This window comes from Notamacropus eugenii, chromosome 2, assembly GCF_028372415.1.
Source record: "Notamacropus eugenii isolate mMacEug1 chromosome 2, mMacEug1.pri_v2, whole genome shotgun sequence".
In the NCBI taxonomy this organism is placed as follows: Eukaryota; Metazoa; Chordata; class Mammalia; order Diprotodontia; family Macropodidae; genus Notamacropus; species Notamacropus eugenii.
In genome coordinates this window covers 320,810,970-320,825,311 of record NC_092873.1, presented here as the reverse complement: position 1 = coordinate 320,825,311, position 14,342 = coordinate 320,810,970, and the positions used below count along the sequence as shown (strand labels likewise).

The 14,342-nt window shown below is 42.5% G+C and overlaps 1 protein-coding gene across 12 annotated transcripts in view; it reads left to right on the top strand.

Annotated features, from left to right (window-relative positions):
* Positions 1-14,342, top strand: part of RBFOX3 (RNA binding fox-1 homolog 3) — a 967,429-nt gene that overhangs the window by 916,175 nt on the left and 36,912 nt on the right. For all 12 annotated transcript variants that reach the window (XM_072645213.1, XM_072645212.1, XM_072645205.1 and 9 more), the window contains one exon: positions 3,899-4,150. In XM_072645213.1, coding sequence (XP_072501314.1) covers positions 3,932-4,150 — 219 coding nt within the window. In that variant the 5' untranslated portion in view covers positions 3,899-3,931. The remainder of the gene's footprint in view (positions 1-3,898; positions 4,151-14,342) is intronic.

The following is a 14,342-nucleotide window of genomic DNA, read 5'->3' as shown; positions in this document are numbered from 1 at the left end:
TTAACCAAGCCACAACCTGAGGATGGAGCCCTGGATACCTGAAACTGTCTCTCATTGAGCACATTGAGAATCCTGTCTCTTCCTCCAAATCCTTAATTGATTCTTTTCCATAACCTCTTCTCCCTCCACTGCCCCCTTCCCCTCCTACTCACAATCGCTGATGCCTTCCTGCCCTGTTGACTTGTCAGATATCTCAAAGGCCTTGATTGGCAGGTGGTGGCATTGGACTCAGGCATTCCAACCAAGCCAGTGAACATCTGCATCCCAAAAGATGGACAGGTGTCACTCACCTTCACCTCCCTAACCCCAATGGGATAGAGTAGCCAAGAAGTCCTCAGGGTAAGGAGAGATATGTATGTTTGGGGCTACTGTGGGGATTGTGTTTGTCCTTTGTTGCCGAAGAAGACCATGCCATCAGAGAAATGATGACATGACTTGTACTTGACTTTGTTTTGAGTGAGGGAGAGCATCTGAATCCAGTGACCTGATATTCCTCAGGATGACTGGAGATGATCCAGGATGCAGTGGTAACTCAACTCCTCCTCTCCTGTCTGCCTCCCCCTCTCCTCCCTTTTCCTCTCCAAAGGAAGGTAAATTTGGATGGCCAAAAGACACCCAGTTGACTTGGGTTTTACTGGCTCCTGTCCTGTCCTGTCCTGTCCTAAAACCTACTGCAGTCTGAAACTGGGATGCCAATGGGCCCCTGCCCAAGGTCTCTTCTGGACTCTCCTAGCTTTAGAGTGATTGTCAATAGTAACTGTTGCAGTTTCCCTCCAAGCCCGCTGTCTTTCTTTTTCTTGGCCTCATTAAAGGGGGCATGCCCTGGCTACTTCTTAAACAGGCCTGTTCAATGAGTGGGTGTTGCCTCACCCTAAGTGAGTACCTGCAAACACCTTGTGGGGATAGGATAGAAAAGGGAGAAGATGAGAGAAATCAAGCAGGGAAAACAGTTTAAGGGGGTTTGGAAGCAGAAAGGGGTGGGAGTTGGTGGGGAGAAAAAGGAGGAACTGGAAAAATTCTGTAAGCTGAAGCTAAGGTTCCAATCAAATATTTATCAGTGAATTGATCTCTCCTGTGTCTGCCAAAAGGCCCATTTGACAGCTCCATCTCCCATGGTCTCTGTCTTTCCCTGTTCTCATTTGCCTTCTCCCTTTGCTCCTTGCTTTTCTCTTCATTACACTGCCTACTGCCTCTGCTTTCATAACTCCTTCTGTGGTCTCCCTTTGTGATTCCCTCTCCCTTAACTGCATCCTTCTGACCATTCTCTCTTCTTTCATCCTCTATCCTTTCCTTTTCCTCACTGCACCCCAACCTCCCCTTCTCTCTCTGCCCAGCTCTCCTCTATTGGTTGGGAGCTGTGGGCCTGACACGTTCTCTAACATGTTTGTTAATAATGGGCAATGCAGCCCACTTTGAAACAAGGATGCTGAAGTCTCCAGTGGAAGTGTGTATGTGTGTGTGTGTGTGTGTGTGTGTGTGTGTCTTTTGTTGTTCTTGAAGTTAAATGTTGCCCCAGTTTCTCAGTCTCTGACGATAGAGGGAAGGGATCTGCCAGCTGCACCAAAGCAAAGGGACCTGAGAGTTAGCTCATTAGGCATACAGCTCCAGAGCTCAGAGTATCCCAGAGGTGGCCAGAGCAGAACCCTTGAGATGCCAATTTTGGAGGATAGCACAAGAAGGGCTAGAGACTCTGGCAACCCTTGAACAATGAATAAGGTACTGCTTCTCTCATACTGCTCATGGATAGCTCTGTGGTAATCCTACCCTATTTCATTTACCATGGCATCCCCCTAGAGTAGGCTCAAACCCACTCAAAAGAGCCTTAGACTTAGATGACCCTAGGATATGTTTCATGTTACTACTTCCCAAAATGCATTTGTAATGAGAATCAGAAATGTTGACTCTGGAAATATAGAGCCTCCCATGGTCCCTAAACTCCCCCTCAAAATCACCTAGAAGTGATATCTAATAGAAATAATTTGGCTGAGTCATCTCCATCCTCTCCTGATCTTGGAAACCAAACCCATTCTTCTGAGGTTGAATGGTTTTGGAGCAGGACTAGTCTGATGTTCCCAAATCTATGATCCAAAGGCCAAATTTCTTAGCTGCCTCATGCATCTCCGGACTCCTTGGGTAGTCCTTGGGGTTCAGCAAAGTGAGCAACTGAAGGGAGCTCACCCATCCCACCTTTCCCTCACCTTAAACTATAAGGCTCTTGCCATCAGGCACCATGACAGACTTAGCCTTCAGAAATGCCTCTTAGTAATAATGATAAATCTAGATTGTTAACTCTTTAAGGGGAGAGGATATATACCTAACATTCATACTATAGCTCCTTGTACAAGGCCATGTAGTAATTGTCACTCATGATTGGAATGAGGTCTAGGGAAGAGCTAACTTGGATGAAAGATTAGAGAATGGGCCCCAGGACTTGATCAATCCCTGCCTTGACTATCAGGGATTGCCTGCTCTTCTCCCCTTCCTGTTATATACTGGCCACCAATCTAGGATCAAAGATCTTCCTGGGACCACCACTATCCCTATTCCTTCCCCCTAACTCCATACCACATTCTTGAAGGAATAAACTTGACATTAGAAAAGATCTGGTTGAGGATTTGGGGTTAATGAGTCCATACCTTAAATATGCCTCACTTACCACCAACCCCATAAGAAGCCAAGCTCCAGGACTACCTGTTTTGACCATCGGTTAGGACCCAGGACATCACTGATGTATGAATATCACAAATACACTCTCTTCCAACCTTCCTCAGCATTACCATTGCAATTGTGAAGATGTGGCAGTCCATTACCTTATGGTTTTATTCAGAGATCCTGAGTCATAGGCTGCCTATCTTGGAGCCCCCTTCTATGACTACTTTTTCTGTGTCCTCCTACCCATTCCCATTCTCCCCATCCTTTTCATTCCTCAATCTCACTCTACCTTATCTTTCCAATGGAATCTATTGTTAGCAAACATATTAGTCATGTGCCCTCCCTCCAGAAATCTCATTGCATATTTTTTTATTTAATTTTCTATGTACACATTCCTTCCTTCCAATAGAACATAATCTCCCTGAGGACAGGGCCTGTTTCATTTTTGCCTTTGTATCCCCAGTGCCAAGCACAACGCCTGGAACATAGTAGATAATTAATAAGTGCTTGTTAAATTCAATTAATAAATGCTTCCTGATAGTCATAGTCTGGAAGGGATCTTAGAAGTCCTCTAAGCTTTCATTTCACAGATAAGAAAAGTAAGGTGCAAGGAGGCTAAGTGACTTGCTTACAGGTAGTGAGTGGCAGGTTAAAGACAATGATATATTCTGAAACACATACACACACACACACACAAACACACACACACACACACACACACACACACACACACACACACACACACACACACACACACACACACACACACACACACTGGATGCCTCTATGGCCTTGGAAACTCTACCAAGAGAGGACATCATCATGTAATGGAAAGCATAATGGGTTTACATCCTGCCTAAACACTTTAGTTTATAACTGAGTGATCTTGACCAAGTCTTTCCTGAATTTCAGTTTCATAATCTATAAAATGGGGTTAATAATATTAGAACTACCTACCACACAGGGTTATTTTGAGGCCAGATTAGACAGTATATTTTAAAGTGCTTTGTAGCAGCAAAGGGCTAGAACTGTCATTACTACTCCTTAGTATAATAATTTATCCATTGCAGTAATAGTAGCAAAAGTGATGCCTCAGGACTGCTGTGCCTCTGGGCAATGTCCCACTGAACTTGAAGGACTTTTTATAGAACTGTGGAAGGGGGCACTGTCTGCACCCAATGTGCCACCAAGATTCTAACCAGACCCCTCCTGTTGGTTTTCTCTTTTTCTTTCTCTCTCCCCCCAGGGTAATCAGGACACCACGGCTCCTCCTGAAGCGATGGCTCAGCCCTATCCCCAGGCCCAGTACCCCCCACCACCACAGAACAGCATCCCCACTGAGTATGTGCCACCCCACCCTCACCCCACACAGGACTACTCGGGCCAGACCACAGTACCAGAACATGCCATGACCCTCTACACACCAGCACAGACCCATCCAGAGCAGCCAGGCACCGATGCCAGCACACAACCCATCACTGGGACACAGACAGTACCGGTAAGAAGCCCCTGCCAGCCAGCCTCATCCCTTAGAAGGCCCTCAGAACTGTCTTCCAAGGCCCCCATCACTAAGGCCCTTCTAGACCTTTTCTTTAGGACTTGCAGGAACCGGAGGCCCCCTGGGGCATTGAAGTGGCCCTGGCCTATGAAAGGACTCAAGGCAAGGTCCATCAAAGGAAAACTGGTTGGTTGGTTACAAAGTAAAGCATGAGGGTGATGCTGGGAAACCAAGCGCTAAGCCAAGAAAGGTATGGCTCCTTGAGGGGAAAGGAGTTAGGTGAGGAGGTATGATAACAGTGGAGTATAGACCTCCCTGGGGAGTGGAAGGAGGTTTCAGTAATAAGGACGAGTTCTTTTTATAGAATTTAGTGATTCCCTCCTCTCACTCCCTCAGGCCTATACACACAGAAACTCAAGATCCCTCTGGCATGTCCTCCCACCTAAGGGTTTGGCTCTATGGGTTCCTCATCAGAATGACAATAGAACTCAATAAATTGTTTCTGAAGGGAGTAGCTAAAGACGGCCAAGAAAGCATGTGGTCTAGGCCACCCACCCATTGGTTCCCTAAGCTGTTGGTTCTGGCAGTTCTAAAAGGAAACCAAATCACTTTATTTGAGAGATGAACAGTGTCTTCAGCTGCCAGTAACCTGTTAATAGAAAGTAAGAAAAATCAGCAAACCCAGACCCCCTGAGCAGCTGCTGTGACCCTGCTGACGGGGCCCTCTCTCTGAGCTGTCTCAGGTTACTGGCTCTCCTATCATTTCTAATCACTTGTAATCTACCTGCTTGGCTGCCCTCCAATCAGATAGCTTCAATTACGTGGTTGTAATGCAGTTCCAAAAGGGAAAGTGCTGAGCCATGCACTTCTGTAGAGATTCCAGATAATAAAGGGAGAGCTTGTTAAGGAATAACCATCATATTGGACCAGCCCCTGGTCCGTCTCCTCCACGGGGTGAGCCCCTGTCCTCCCTCGTTCCTCTTATTCTGAGACAGCAGCTCTACCCTCTCCATCTCCTTACTCTTTCTTTATTTAATTCTCCTTGGGTTTTTTTTTTTTTCCTTCATTTTTTTACCCTCTTTCAAACCTTGGGGAGAATTCTGTACTTGAAGCCAGGAAGACTTGGGTTTAAATTCTGCTTCTGACAGTAACTGTGCTCTCTACGATCAGTCTCCTCATCTATAAAATGTCGAGCTTTAACTTGATGTCCTCAAAGACTCCCAGATCTAAATCTCTGCTGCTATGATCCTTTCCTCTCCCTTACCACCTTCTGATTCCAATCTCCAGTCCCTCCTGAGGCCTATGCTGGCTTTGTAGTCAATAATGTACCTGGGGTTGGGAAGTAGAGATGGAGACTAGGAAAGTAGGTTATTATGCTCAGCATTTCCTAGCAGTGGCAACATCCTGACTTATTAGCCTGCCCTGTCTGCATCACTCAGTCATCTGCTGCCCTGTTTACTGGGTTTGTCTATCAAGTTTCTATAGGATTAAGAGGCTGCCCTCTCCCTAGCCCTTGTGTAATGCAAAAAAAAAAAAAAATGCACCTGGAGACAAAGGGCCAGGACACGCTATCACACTCTCTCTATGAGGCTTTTCTTTCTTTTTATAGGCTCAAATCCCAGTTTTAGGGGATAGGAGCCCTTTGATCATAATGGCCAGCAGTATCCTAATGGCTCTGAATTTCTCCAGTCCTTTGGAGTGAGGTTAGGGGGGAATAAAAAAACCTCATCTTCCCCCAAACTGACTGAGACATAATAGAGTTAAATCAAATCTGTACGAAGTGGTTGCCCTGCTGCTAAATGAATGTCACAAATACACTCTCGTCAGATCTTTCTCAGCATTACCATTGCAGCTGTGAAGGTGTGACACTCTATTGCCTTGTAGTTTGCTACTTTACTGAGTAGTAAAGCTAGAAAGTTTTGAATAAAAGTAGATGTCAGATTTTGATGGTCTAGTGTAAGAAACGTATAGAGTTGCTGGATTCTTTGACCCTATTACCCTGACTCTCTGTGTCTGGCAAAACTCTCCTTAACTTCTTTCAGTCTTTTCCCCTTCCCAGTCTGATAGAAGAAGAGAGGAAAGGGGATTGGAATAAGTAGTATTTGTCAGATAGGGACAAGGGCCTGATTAATTAACCTCGGTATCAGGGGTTCTAACACCTCTAGCCAAGGGACTATTACATATAAAACATGTAGCAAAAATCCAGGCATCCCCTTTATGCACTTATAATGAGGGATGAAGAGAAATATGTATACACTGGGAGAAGGCAGTGTGTGGTAATGGATAGATTTGGCATTGGGAGACCAAGGTACAAATCCTACCTAATATATTTCTTTGCTGTGTGATCAGAGCTTCAGTTTTCTTATATATAATATGGTGGTATTAATGCTTGCATTACCTACCTCACAGAGTTGTGGTAAGGAAAGTGCTCTGTAAACCTTAAAATGTTATATAAAATATGAGTTATTATTATTACAGGCAATATTTCCTGTCATAACGTCTGCAGAAAAATACCCTACCCAAAGCTTTCCTGTGGCTTTCTTGTCCTAGAGCACAAATATTTGACCTTTTTTTTCCATCTAAGCTCTACCTGACTCCAGATCGACAACTCTTGCATGTTTTCTGTTCCTCTCTATCCTCCTGGGACTCTTCTTCCTTTGGTCTCTGAAGGCCCAAATGAATGTCTCCTTTGGCTGCACAGGAACTCTTATCATCTCTAAGCTATAGGTGGGGAAACCAAAGTCCCAGACGCTAAAGAACCAAGAGCAAAAGTCATTTGTCTTCCACTTCCAACAAGTAGAAAAAAAAAAATCTTTGTCAACAGGACTGCCACGGATTCGATGAGAGATTATGAAAGATCTGGTTTGTGAAACCTCATCAAGTAAGGAAATAATCACTAGGAGCCAGCACTGGTTCCCTAAGAACAAATCAGGCCAAGCTTACTTCATGTCTCTGTTGATGGGTTTATCATTCTAGTAGATCAGGAAAATGGTATATCTATTTGTTGTTCAGCCGTTTCACTTGGGTCTGACCCTTTGTGACCCTATTTGGAGTTTTCTTGGCAAAAATACTGGAGTGGTTTGTTATTTCCTTCTTTAGCTTATTTTACAGATGAGGAAACTGAGGCAAACTGGGTTAAGTAATTAACTCAGGGCCACACAGCTAGTAGCTGAGGCCGGATCTGAACTCAGGTCTCCCTGACGCCAGTCTGAGCACTATCCACTGTACCATCTAGCTGCCAGTATGTCTCTTGGGTTTCTTCATTTAACACTGGTACCCCCATAGAAAATATAAGACAGTTCAAGATGAGTGATAGTAAAGTTAGGTGGATATCAAACAGAAAATCTTCAGTAGTATCCTGTGGATCGTATCCTACTGTTCAACAATTTTCTCAGCAACTTAGAGAAATAAGAATGTTTGTTGAATGCATGAATGGAGGCCTGGGCAGCTGTGACTTCATTTCCTTTTGGAAATCCACTTTTTTTTTTTGGTTTCATTTATTTATTTATGACAGAGACAAACAAATACACATGTATATATGTACATCGTGTAACTATTCTTTAGAAATTATCAGATTTTTTCATTGATCCACAGTCAAGAGAAATGACAAAATCAGGTTTCAGCATAATCCTAACAGGTCAGAATAATGATGAAATTGAACAAGAACAATTTGAAAGTCTTGCATTTCGGATCAGAACCAACACATAGTTACAAGATTGAGAGTACATGCTTGAGTCACAATTCAGGTAGAAAAGACCTGTGAGTTTTAGGGGATCACAAGCTCAACATGACAAAGCAATGTGGCTACTTTAAAAAAAAGCAAATAGGCTAGATAGTGAGTCATCTGGAAATCATATCATTTTAGGAACAGCTGGAGAGACTGGAGATGTTAAGCCAGAAGAAGAGAAGATTTAGATGGAAAATTGCTATTTTCAACATATGAAAGGCTGTTTGGAACAAGGAATGAGAATTCTCTGGGGCTCCAAAGAGTTGAACTGGATAGAAGGAAGAACTCTGTACCAACTTAAACTGTATAACAGTGAAATGGGCTTCTGGGTTCGGTGGGGAGTTAGCTCCCCATCACAAACTGAGGATGGATAATCTTTTATTTGACATACTGCAGAGATTACTGCCCTGGGTAAGAAACTGGACTAGATTAACTTTAAGGGGTCCCTCCAGCTCTAAGATTCACTTATTCCCTGATCTAGGATGATTCCAGGATGGAATCAGTAGAGAACTGAATGTGCTCTGACTCCTAACTCTGTGTCAGATTCCCACAATTTCTGGTCCTGGACCTCAGTAGCAATTACAGATCACTTAAAATTACTCCAAATCCCATCCCTCAGTGCTTCCTCTGAGGGCTCTGGTCATCTCCCAACTCAGAAACACAAGTTGGCCAAGAATAACATTTAGACTGGAAAGTAGAGATTTAATGGGCATTAGAAGCCATTTCTCCTCCCCTTGAGTTAGTGGACCTCTCTTTTTGAGAAGTTCATGGAAACTTAAAAAATGCTCTCCAATCCATAAATCCTCCAAAGGACTTGAGTCATCTTTCTTTTATCATGGTTGGAATTATCATGGCTTAAAGTCAAGGAAAGAAACCAGGAGCAGGCTAAAGAGCCAGTCACGTCTTTCTGGCTCATGCCAGGGGGCAAGAAAAGGTTTTTCTCACTACCTACAACCCCTACCCACAGCACTCTTAATTCGTTGGCTGGTGTTGGCATTGAGAGAGAAATATGGAAGGATGGGAGGAGAAGAGGAAGTGATTTTTCTGCAGAGCATTGCAGATTGAACACTGAGATTGGAAGAACTAGATTTGAATCCTAGGTCCACTACTCACTAGTTATTAAGCCTTGAGTAAGTCATTTAACTTCTCTGACCCTCAGCTTCCTCATCTGTAAAATGGGGATAATAATACCTGTACTTCTTATCTTCCAGAGCTATAGGGGAAAGCATTTTAAAAACCCTGAAGTACTGTGTAAATGTGAGCTACAATTATTCAGGATCAGCCTTCTCAGTTTCCTTTCATTTCTCCCAATCCCTCCTTCTACATCCTAGTCTTCTTTCAGGGAAGGTTGTTGAGTGCTACCTTTGGCTCCGCTAGGATCTCTTCCTTTCCTCTATCATTCCAGGTGTGTTTCTAGGCCTGAGATTCAGAAAGGAAACTATTCTTTTGGAATGACCTCTGAAATACCCTCAAGAACTTAGATGTTGACTATCTGCACTGACATTTTACATAACATGACTATGTAAAGCAATCCCTTTGGTTCCTACCTGTTGCACAGAAACCTTGGACACTTTAGCCATGGAACCTTAAAACTGTGTCCGTAGCAGAGTCCTGCTATGCCCTATCCTGCCATACCTAAGCACCTAAGACTTGGCTTCTTGGATCTTAGGAATGTGTTCTGGGCAGGGCTGCTCTGCAGCAACTGATTGTGGGTTTTGAGGTCAGGGAAATATCATATTTTGATCTTCAGTAGCAGATAAAAGATGTTACAGAGGCTGACTGGGAGTATGATGGTGGTCCTCATAGGATATCTGTACATTGGTAGTGCCATCTCAATTCCACAGTCTCAGAAATTCAATTTTAATCAGCCTAGCAACTAGGTAGCCCAGTGGATAGAGTGCAGGTCCTGAAGTCAAGAAAATTCATCTTCCTAAATTCAAATCTGGCCTCAGACACTTACTAGCTGTGTGACTCTGGGCAAATCACTTAAATCCTATTTGCCTCAGTTTCCTCATCTGTAAAATGAGCTGGAGAAGGAAATGGCAAACCGCTCTGGTCTCCTTGCCAAGAAAACTTCAGATGGGGTCACAAAGAATCAGACACTACCGAAAAATGACTGAACAACCACAAAATCCTGCAGTGATCAAGCTCAGGAGAACTGACTGATATTAACCAAACTCATGAGACATATAGAAGCAGTGTGGCAGCTGAAAAATTATTGGACTTGAAGTCAGGAACACATGATCAAATGTTGCCTCTAATACTGGCTAGATATGGGATCATGGATAAGTTACAACCTCTCTAAGCCTCAGTTTCCTCATCTGTAAAATGTGGATAAAAAGATCTGTAGTACCTCCCTCACAGGGTTGTTATGAGGTTCACATACAACAACCTATATAAAATGCTTGGCAAAAATGCTGTGTAAATGTCAGCTATTATTATGGAGAGATTGATAAATGAGAATAACTGTGTTTTACTTTATAACTGCACAAAAGAGTCCAGGACACTCCCTTGGGGAGGGGAAGGGCGAATTTGTATGCTCATTGAGGAGAACTGATCATAAATCAATAAGTTGATTCATGAGGTTACAAAACAGTGCCAAAAGGAGTTGAGTATTCTTATAAGAAATTTCCATCAAACCTGGTGAATTGCCATTCTCCATTCTCCACGGGAATATCTCTGCCTAAAAAAGAGGGATTCACTATATGATTCTCTGAAAAGAGTGCTGGATTTAGAATCAGAAAGAAATGAGTTCAGATGTTGTCTTAGACACTTAACTGGCTATATGACCCTGGGCAAATCGCTTAACCTCTGTGTGCCTTAATTTCCTCAACTATAAAATAGCATCTACCTCCCAGGATTGCTGTTAGGATGAAACGAGATAACATTTTGTAAAGTGTTTAGCACAATGACCAGCACTTAGCAGGTACTTAATGCTTGCTTGTTTCCTCCGTCCCTCCCTCTATTCCTTCCTCCCTTCCTTTCTCTTGAATCAGTTATATGCTGACATTTCCCCCTCAGAACATCATGGGAGGCACACTGGCTTTTTTAACTAAGTTTGGAGATTGGTCTTGATTAAATAGATCAGTCTGTCAGTCACCTGAAAGCAACACAGCCTCACCTTAGAGCAGGATTGAGTACATTCATTCATTCATTCATCAAACATCTTATTTTTTGTCTAAATTAAACTTTATATTTATGACTTCCTGTGGGTTTCAAGAAACCTTGGTTTCACCTACAGCTCAGTTCAACCATCAAGCAGAGATGCTGAGGGTTTAGTTTAATTAGGGCACAGGTACCACCTTTATGGAGCTTAAAGTCTAGTAATAGGGTATAACACATCCACAAATATCTATGACACATGTATTATTATAGATGATAAGTACATTAGAACCATGCAAGCTGAGTACTATTTGTAGGTTATGGGAGGAAAGATCAAATATCCCTGAGAGTGGGGCTGCTTCTAAAGGTGCCTAATCTCTTCCATTACTGATACTGATTCATCAGCTTCAGGTTCAGAGGGTGACATTTTTCTTACCCTTGTCCCCAGATGCTGGGGATGTGTTCATTTATTTTAGCCTGTGCCTCGTAGGTACAAACTATATAAACCTTCTCCCTGTCACTACCAGTTTGGGCTGGTTTTCTTTCTTTTCACTGGCTGACTGGCTGGTGCTCTAAGCTTTGGTTAGAAGTCTGTTCTAGTTAGCAAACTCAGTGTTTCACATCACAATGATTAGCTCCTTATCTATGCCTCCCCCATTCATCCACCCCAGAGTCAAAGGGGAAACCTCTCCAGAGAGTTATCGTGTGGAAATGGTCCTCAAATAGTTTGATCTGGGAACTACTCTAGAAAAAGACCCTGGTGAATATGATCTGTCTCTAAGAGACGCAGGGCAGGATTGTAGGCAACTACCAATTTGCCTCGTTTACCATGTGGTTCTAGCCACAGTGTCCTCCAGAGCCAACTGCATGGTGTAGTGAAAAGAGCTATAATTTTGCAGTCAGAGAACCTGAGTGTGAATCCCACATTCTTATTAGTTGTATGGCCTTGGGCAAATCCCTTCAACCTTCTTAGTCTCAGTTTTCCTCGGGAAAATAGTGAACCAGAGCAGGAATTTTTAACCTTTTTTTCTGTCATGGACCCAGGGGTGTTGTGAAGCTCAAATGAAGGGAAAAGGAAAGGGAAAAAGCATTTATATAGCACCTCCTTACTACTTGCTAGGCACTATAATAACTACTTTACAAATATTACCTCATTTGGTTCTCACAGCAACCATGGGAGGAAAGTACTATTATTATCCCCATTTTATAGATGAGGAAACTGAGGCAGATAAGTTAAGCTACTAAGTGTCTGAGTTCAAATTTGACTCTGGGCCCTTGTGACTGTATCCACTTCACCAATGTAACTACTTCTGAACATTACCTCTAAAATGCAATCGTAGATATAAAGCACTTTGCAAACTTTAAAGTGCTCTATAAATGCTAATTATTATTAGTAGCCGCCAGTCTGGGGACAATTTCATTCCTTGGGCCCAGCTGCTCTTCTACTGAGCTCAAATAATGTTTATATAGCAATACAGGAGTATACTGGTAAATGTTTAACAACTGAAGGTGGTGGTATGGGTTGGGAAAGGGGAAACAGCACAGGAAATATATACACATACCCTTGTAAATTTAATCTGTATTATTGATACTTTATTAAGTCTAGACAATCAACAAAACAATAAATCAGAACCTGATATGTAAGTGATTGATGATTTTTAAGGTTTAAATTCTCACTTTGAAAATTTAACAATGAACCTTGAACAAGCCTTAAAGCTGGATCCAGCATATCCCTGTAAAGACCCCTTTGACAGTCAATGACCCCCTTCTCAGAATAATGTTTTTAAATGCATAAAATAAAATACATGGGATTACCAAGAAACATAATTTATTGGAATACAATTATCAAAAGGCAACTAGATGGTGCAGTGGATAGAGAGCTGGGCCCGGAGTCAAGAAGGCTCCTTTTCATGAGTTCAAATCCAGCCTCAGACACTAGTTGTATGACACTGGGCAAATCATTTAACCTTCTTTCCTCAGTTTCCTCTTCTGTAAAATGAGCCGGAGAAGGAAATGGCAAACTACTCCAGCATCATCATCAAGAAAACCCTAAATGGGGTCATGAAGAATCGGACATGACTGAAAAAAGCAACAGTCATTAAAACATTTTTTTTAAAAAAACAGCTTCATGGACTCCCAAGTTAAGGACCTCTCAACGATATTATCTCCAAATTTCCAGATTCAGAATCTTGGATTTAGAAGGGATCCTTGAGGTTATTTTAATCTAACTTCGTTTTATAGAAAAAGAAAATGAGGCCCAGAAAAGATGAGTCATTTGCCAGTCATAAAACACATTAGAAACACTGCCCAGTATTGCTCAACTATGACTGGTGGATTCCCAGTAGTGAAGGCATTCAAAATAAACAAGCGGAGACCACTCGGGGAGCCATGAGAAACTATTCATAGTTCTCAGACGACCCTGTGGACATGTCCTTGGATCATGGACCTAAATCAGCCTGGGATAAGACAACTTAAAGTAAAGCTAATATCAAAGAAGACAGTTCTGCATCTGGTCAGCTCCCAGAAGGGAAAATAGAGTAGACTGAATTGGGCAACAGAAACAGTGCCACATTATAAGATTTATCCTTATTTTAGGGAATTTTGTTATTACCATTTGAAGTCAAAAGACCTGGGTTCAATTCCAATCCTGCCACTTACTAGATGTGTGATTTGGGGCTAACCACTTAACCTCTCAAGCCTTCAATTTCCTCACCTATAAACCAAGGGGTTTGGATTAGGTAATCTCTAAGGTCACTCAGTCTAAAATCCTATGGTCCTCATTGTCTTTCTCTCTATTGCGTGTTACACTATCATGAGCCAGTAACTAAATCTCAAACCAGTCCCTCCCTTCCCCACTCCCATCATCTTTGTTCTTTGCCTGAGCTAGAAGAAGAGAAGTTGTTGAAAATGTAACTTTTAGAGACTCCTGAGAGTAGGACCAATGTGAAAAGAGAAAGGTACTATTTGCAGTTCCAGTACTTTACAGAATCTCAGCATTAGGAGGGACCTCAGAAGTCCCTTAGTATGGCCCATAACTAGGCAAAAACAACCCCAATAGCTAGCATTACAGAGTGCAATAGTTATACCGTGCTCTTTTTTCAAAAAGCCTTACAAATATTTCATTTGATCCTCACAACAACCCTAAGAGATAGGTGCTATTACTATTCCCATTTTACAGATGAGGAAACTGAGACCAAAAGAAGCCAAGTGACTTACCCTTGGTCACATACTACTGTTTCTGAGGTAGAATTTGAACTTAGAACTTTACTCCCAGGAAAGGAGGGAAGGGAAGAGGAAGGGAGGAGAGGAAAGGGGAAGGGAAAAGGGAAAGAGAAGGAAAAAAAGGAAAAAAGAGTCCAGGAC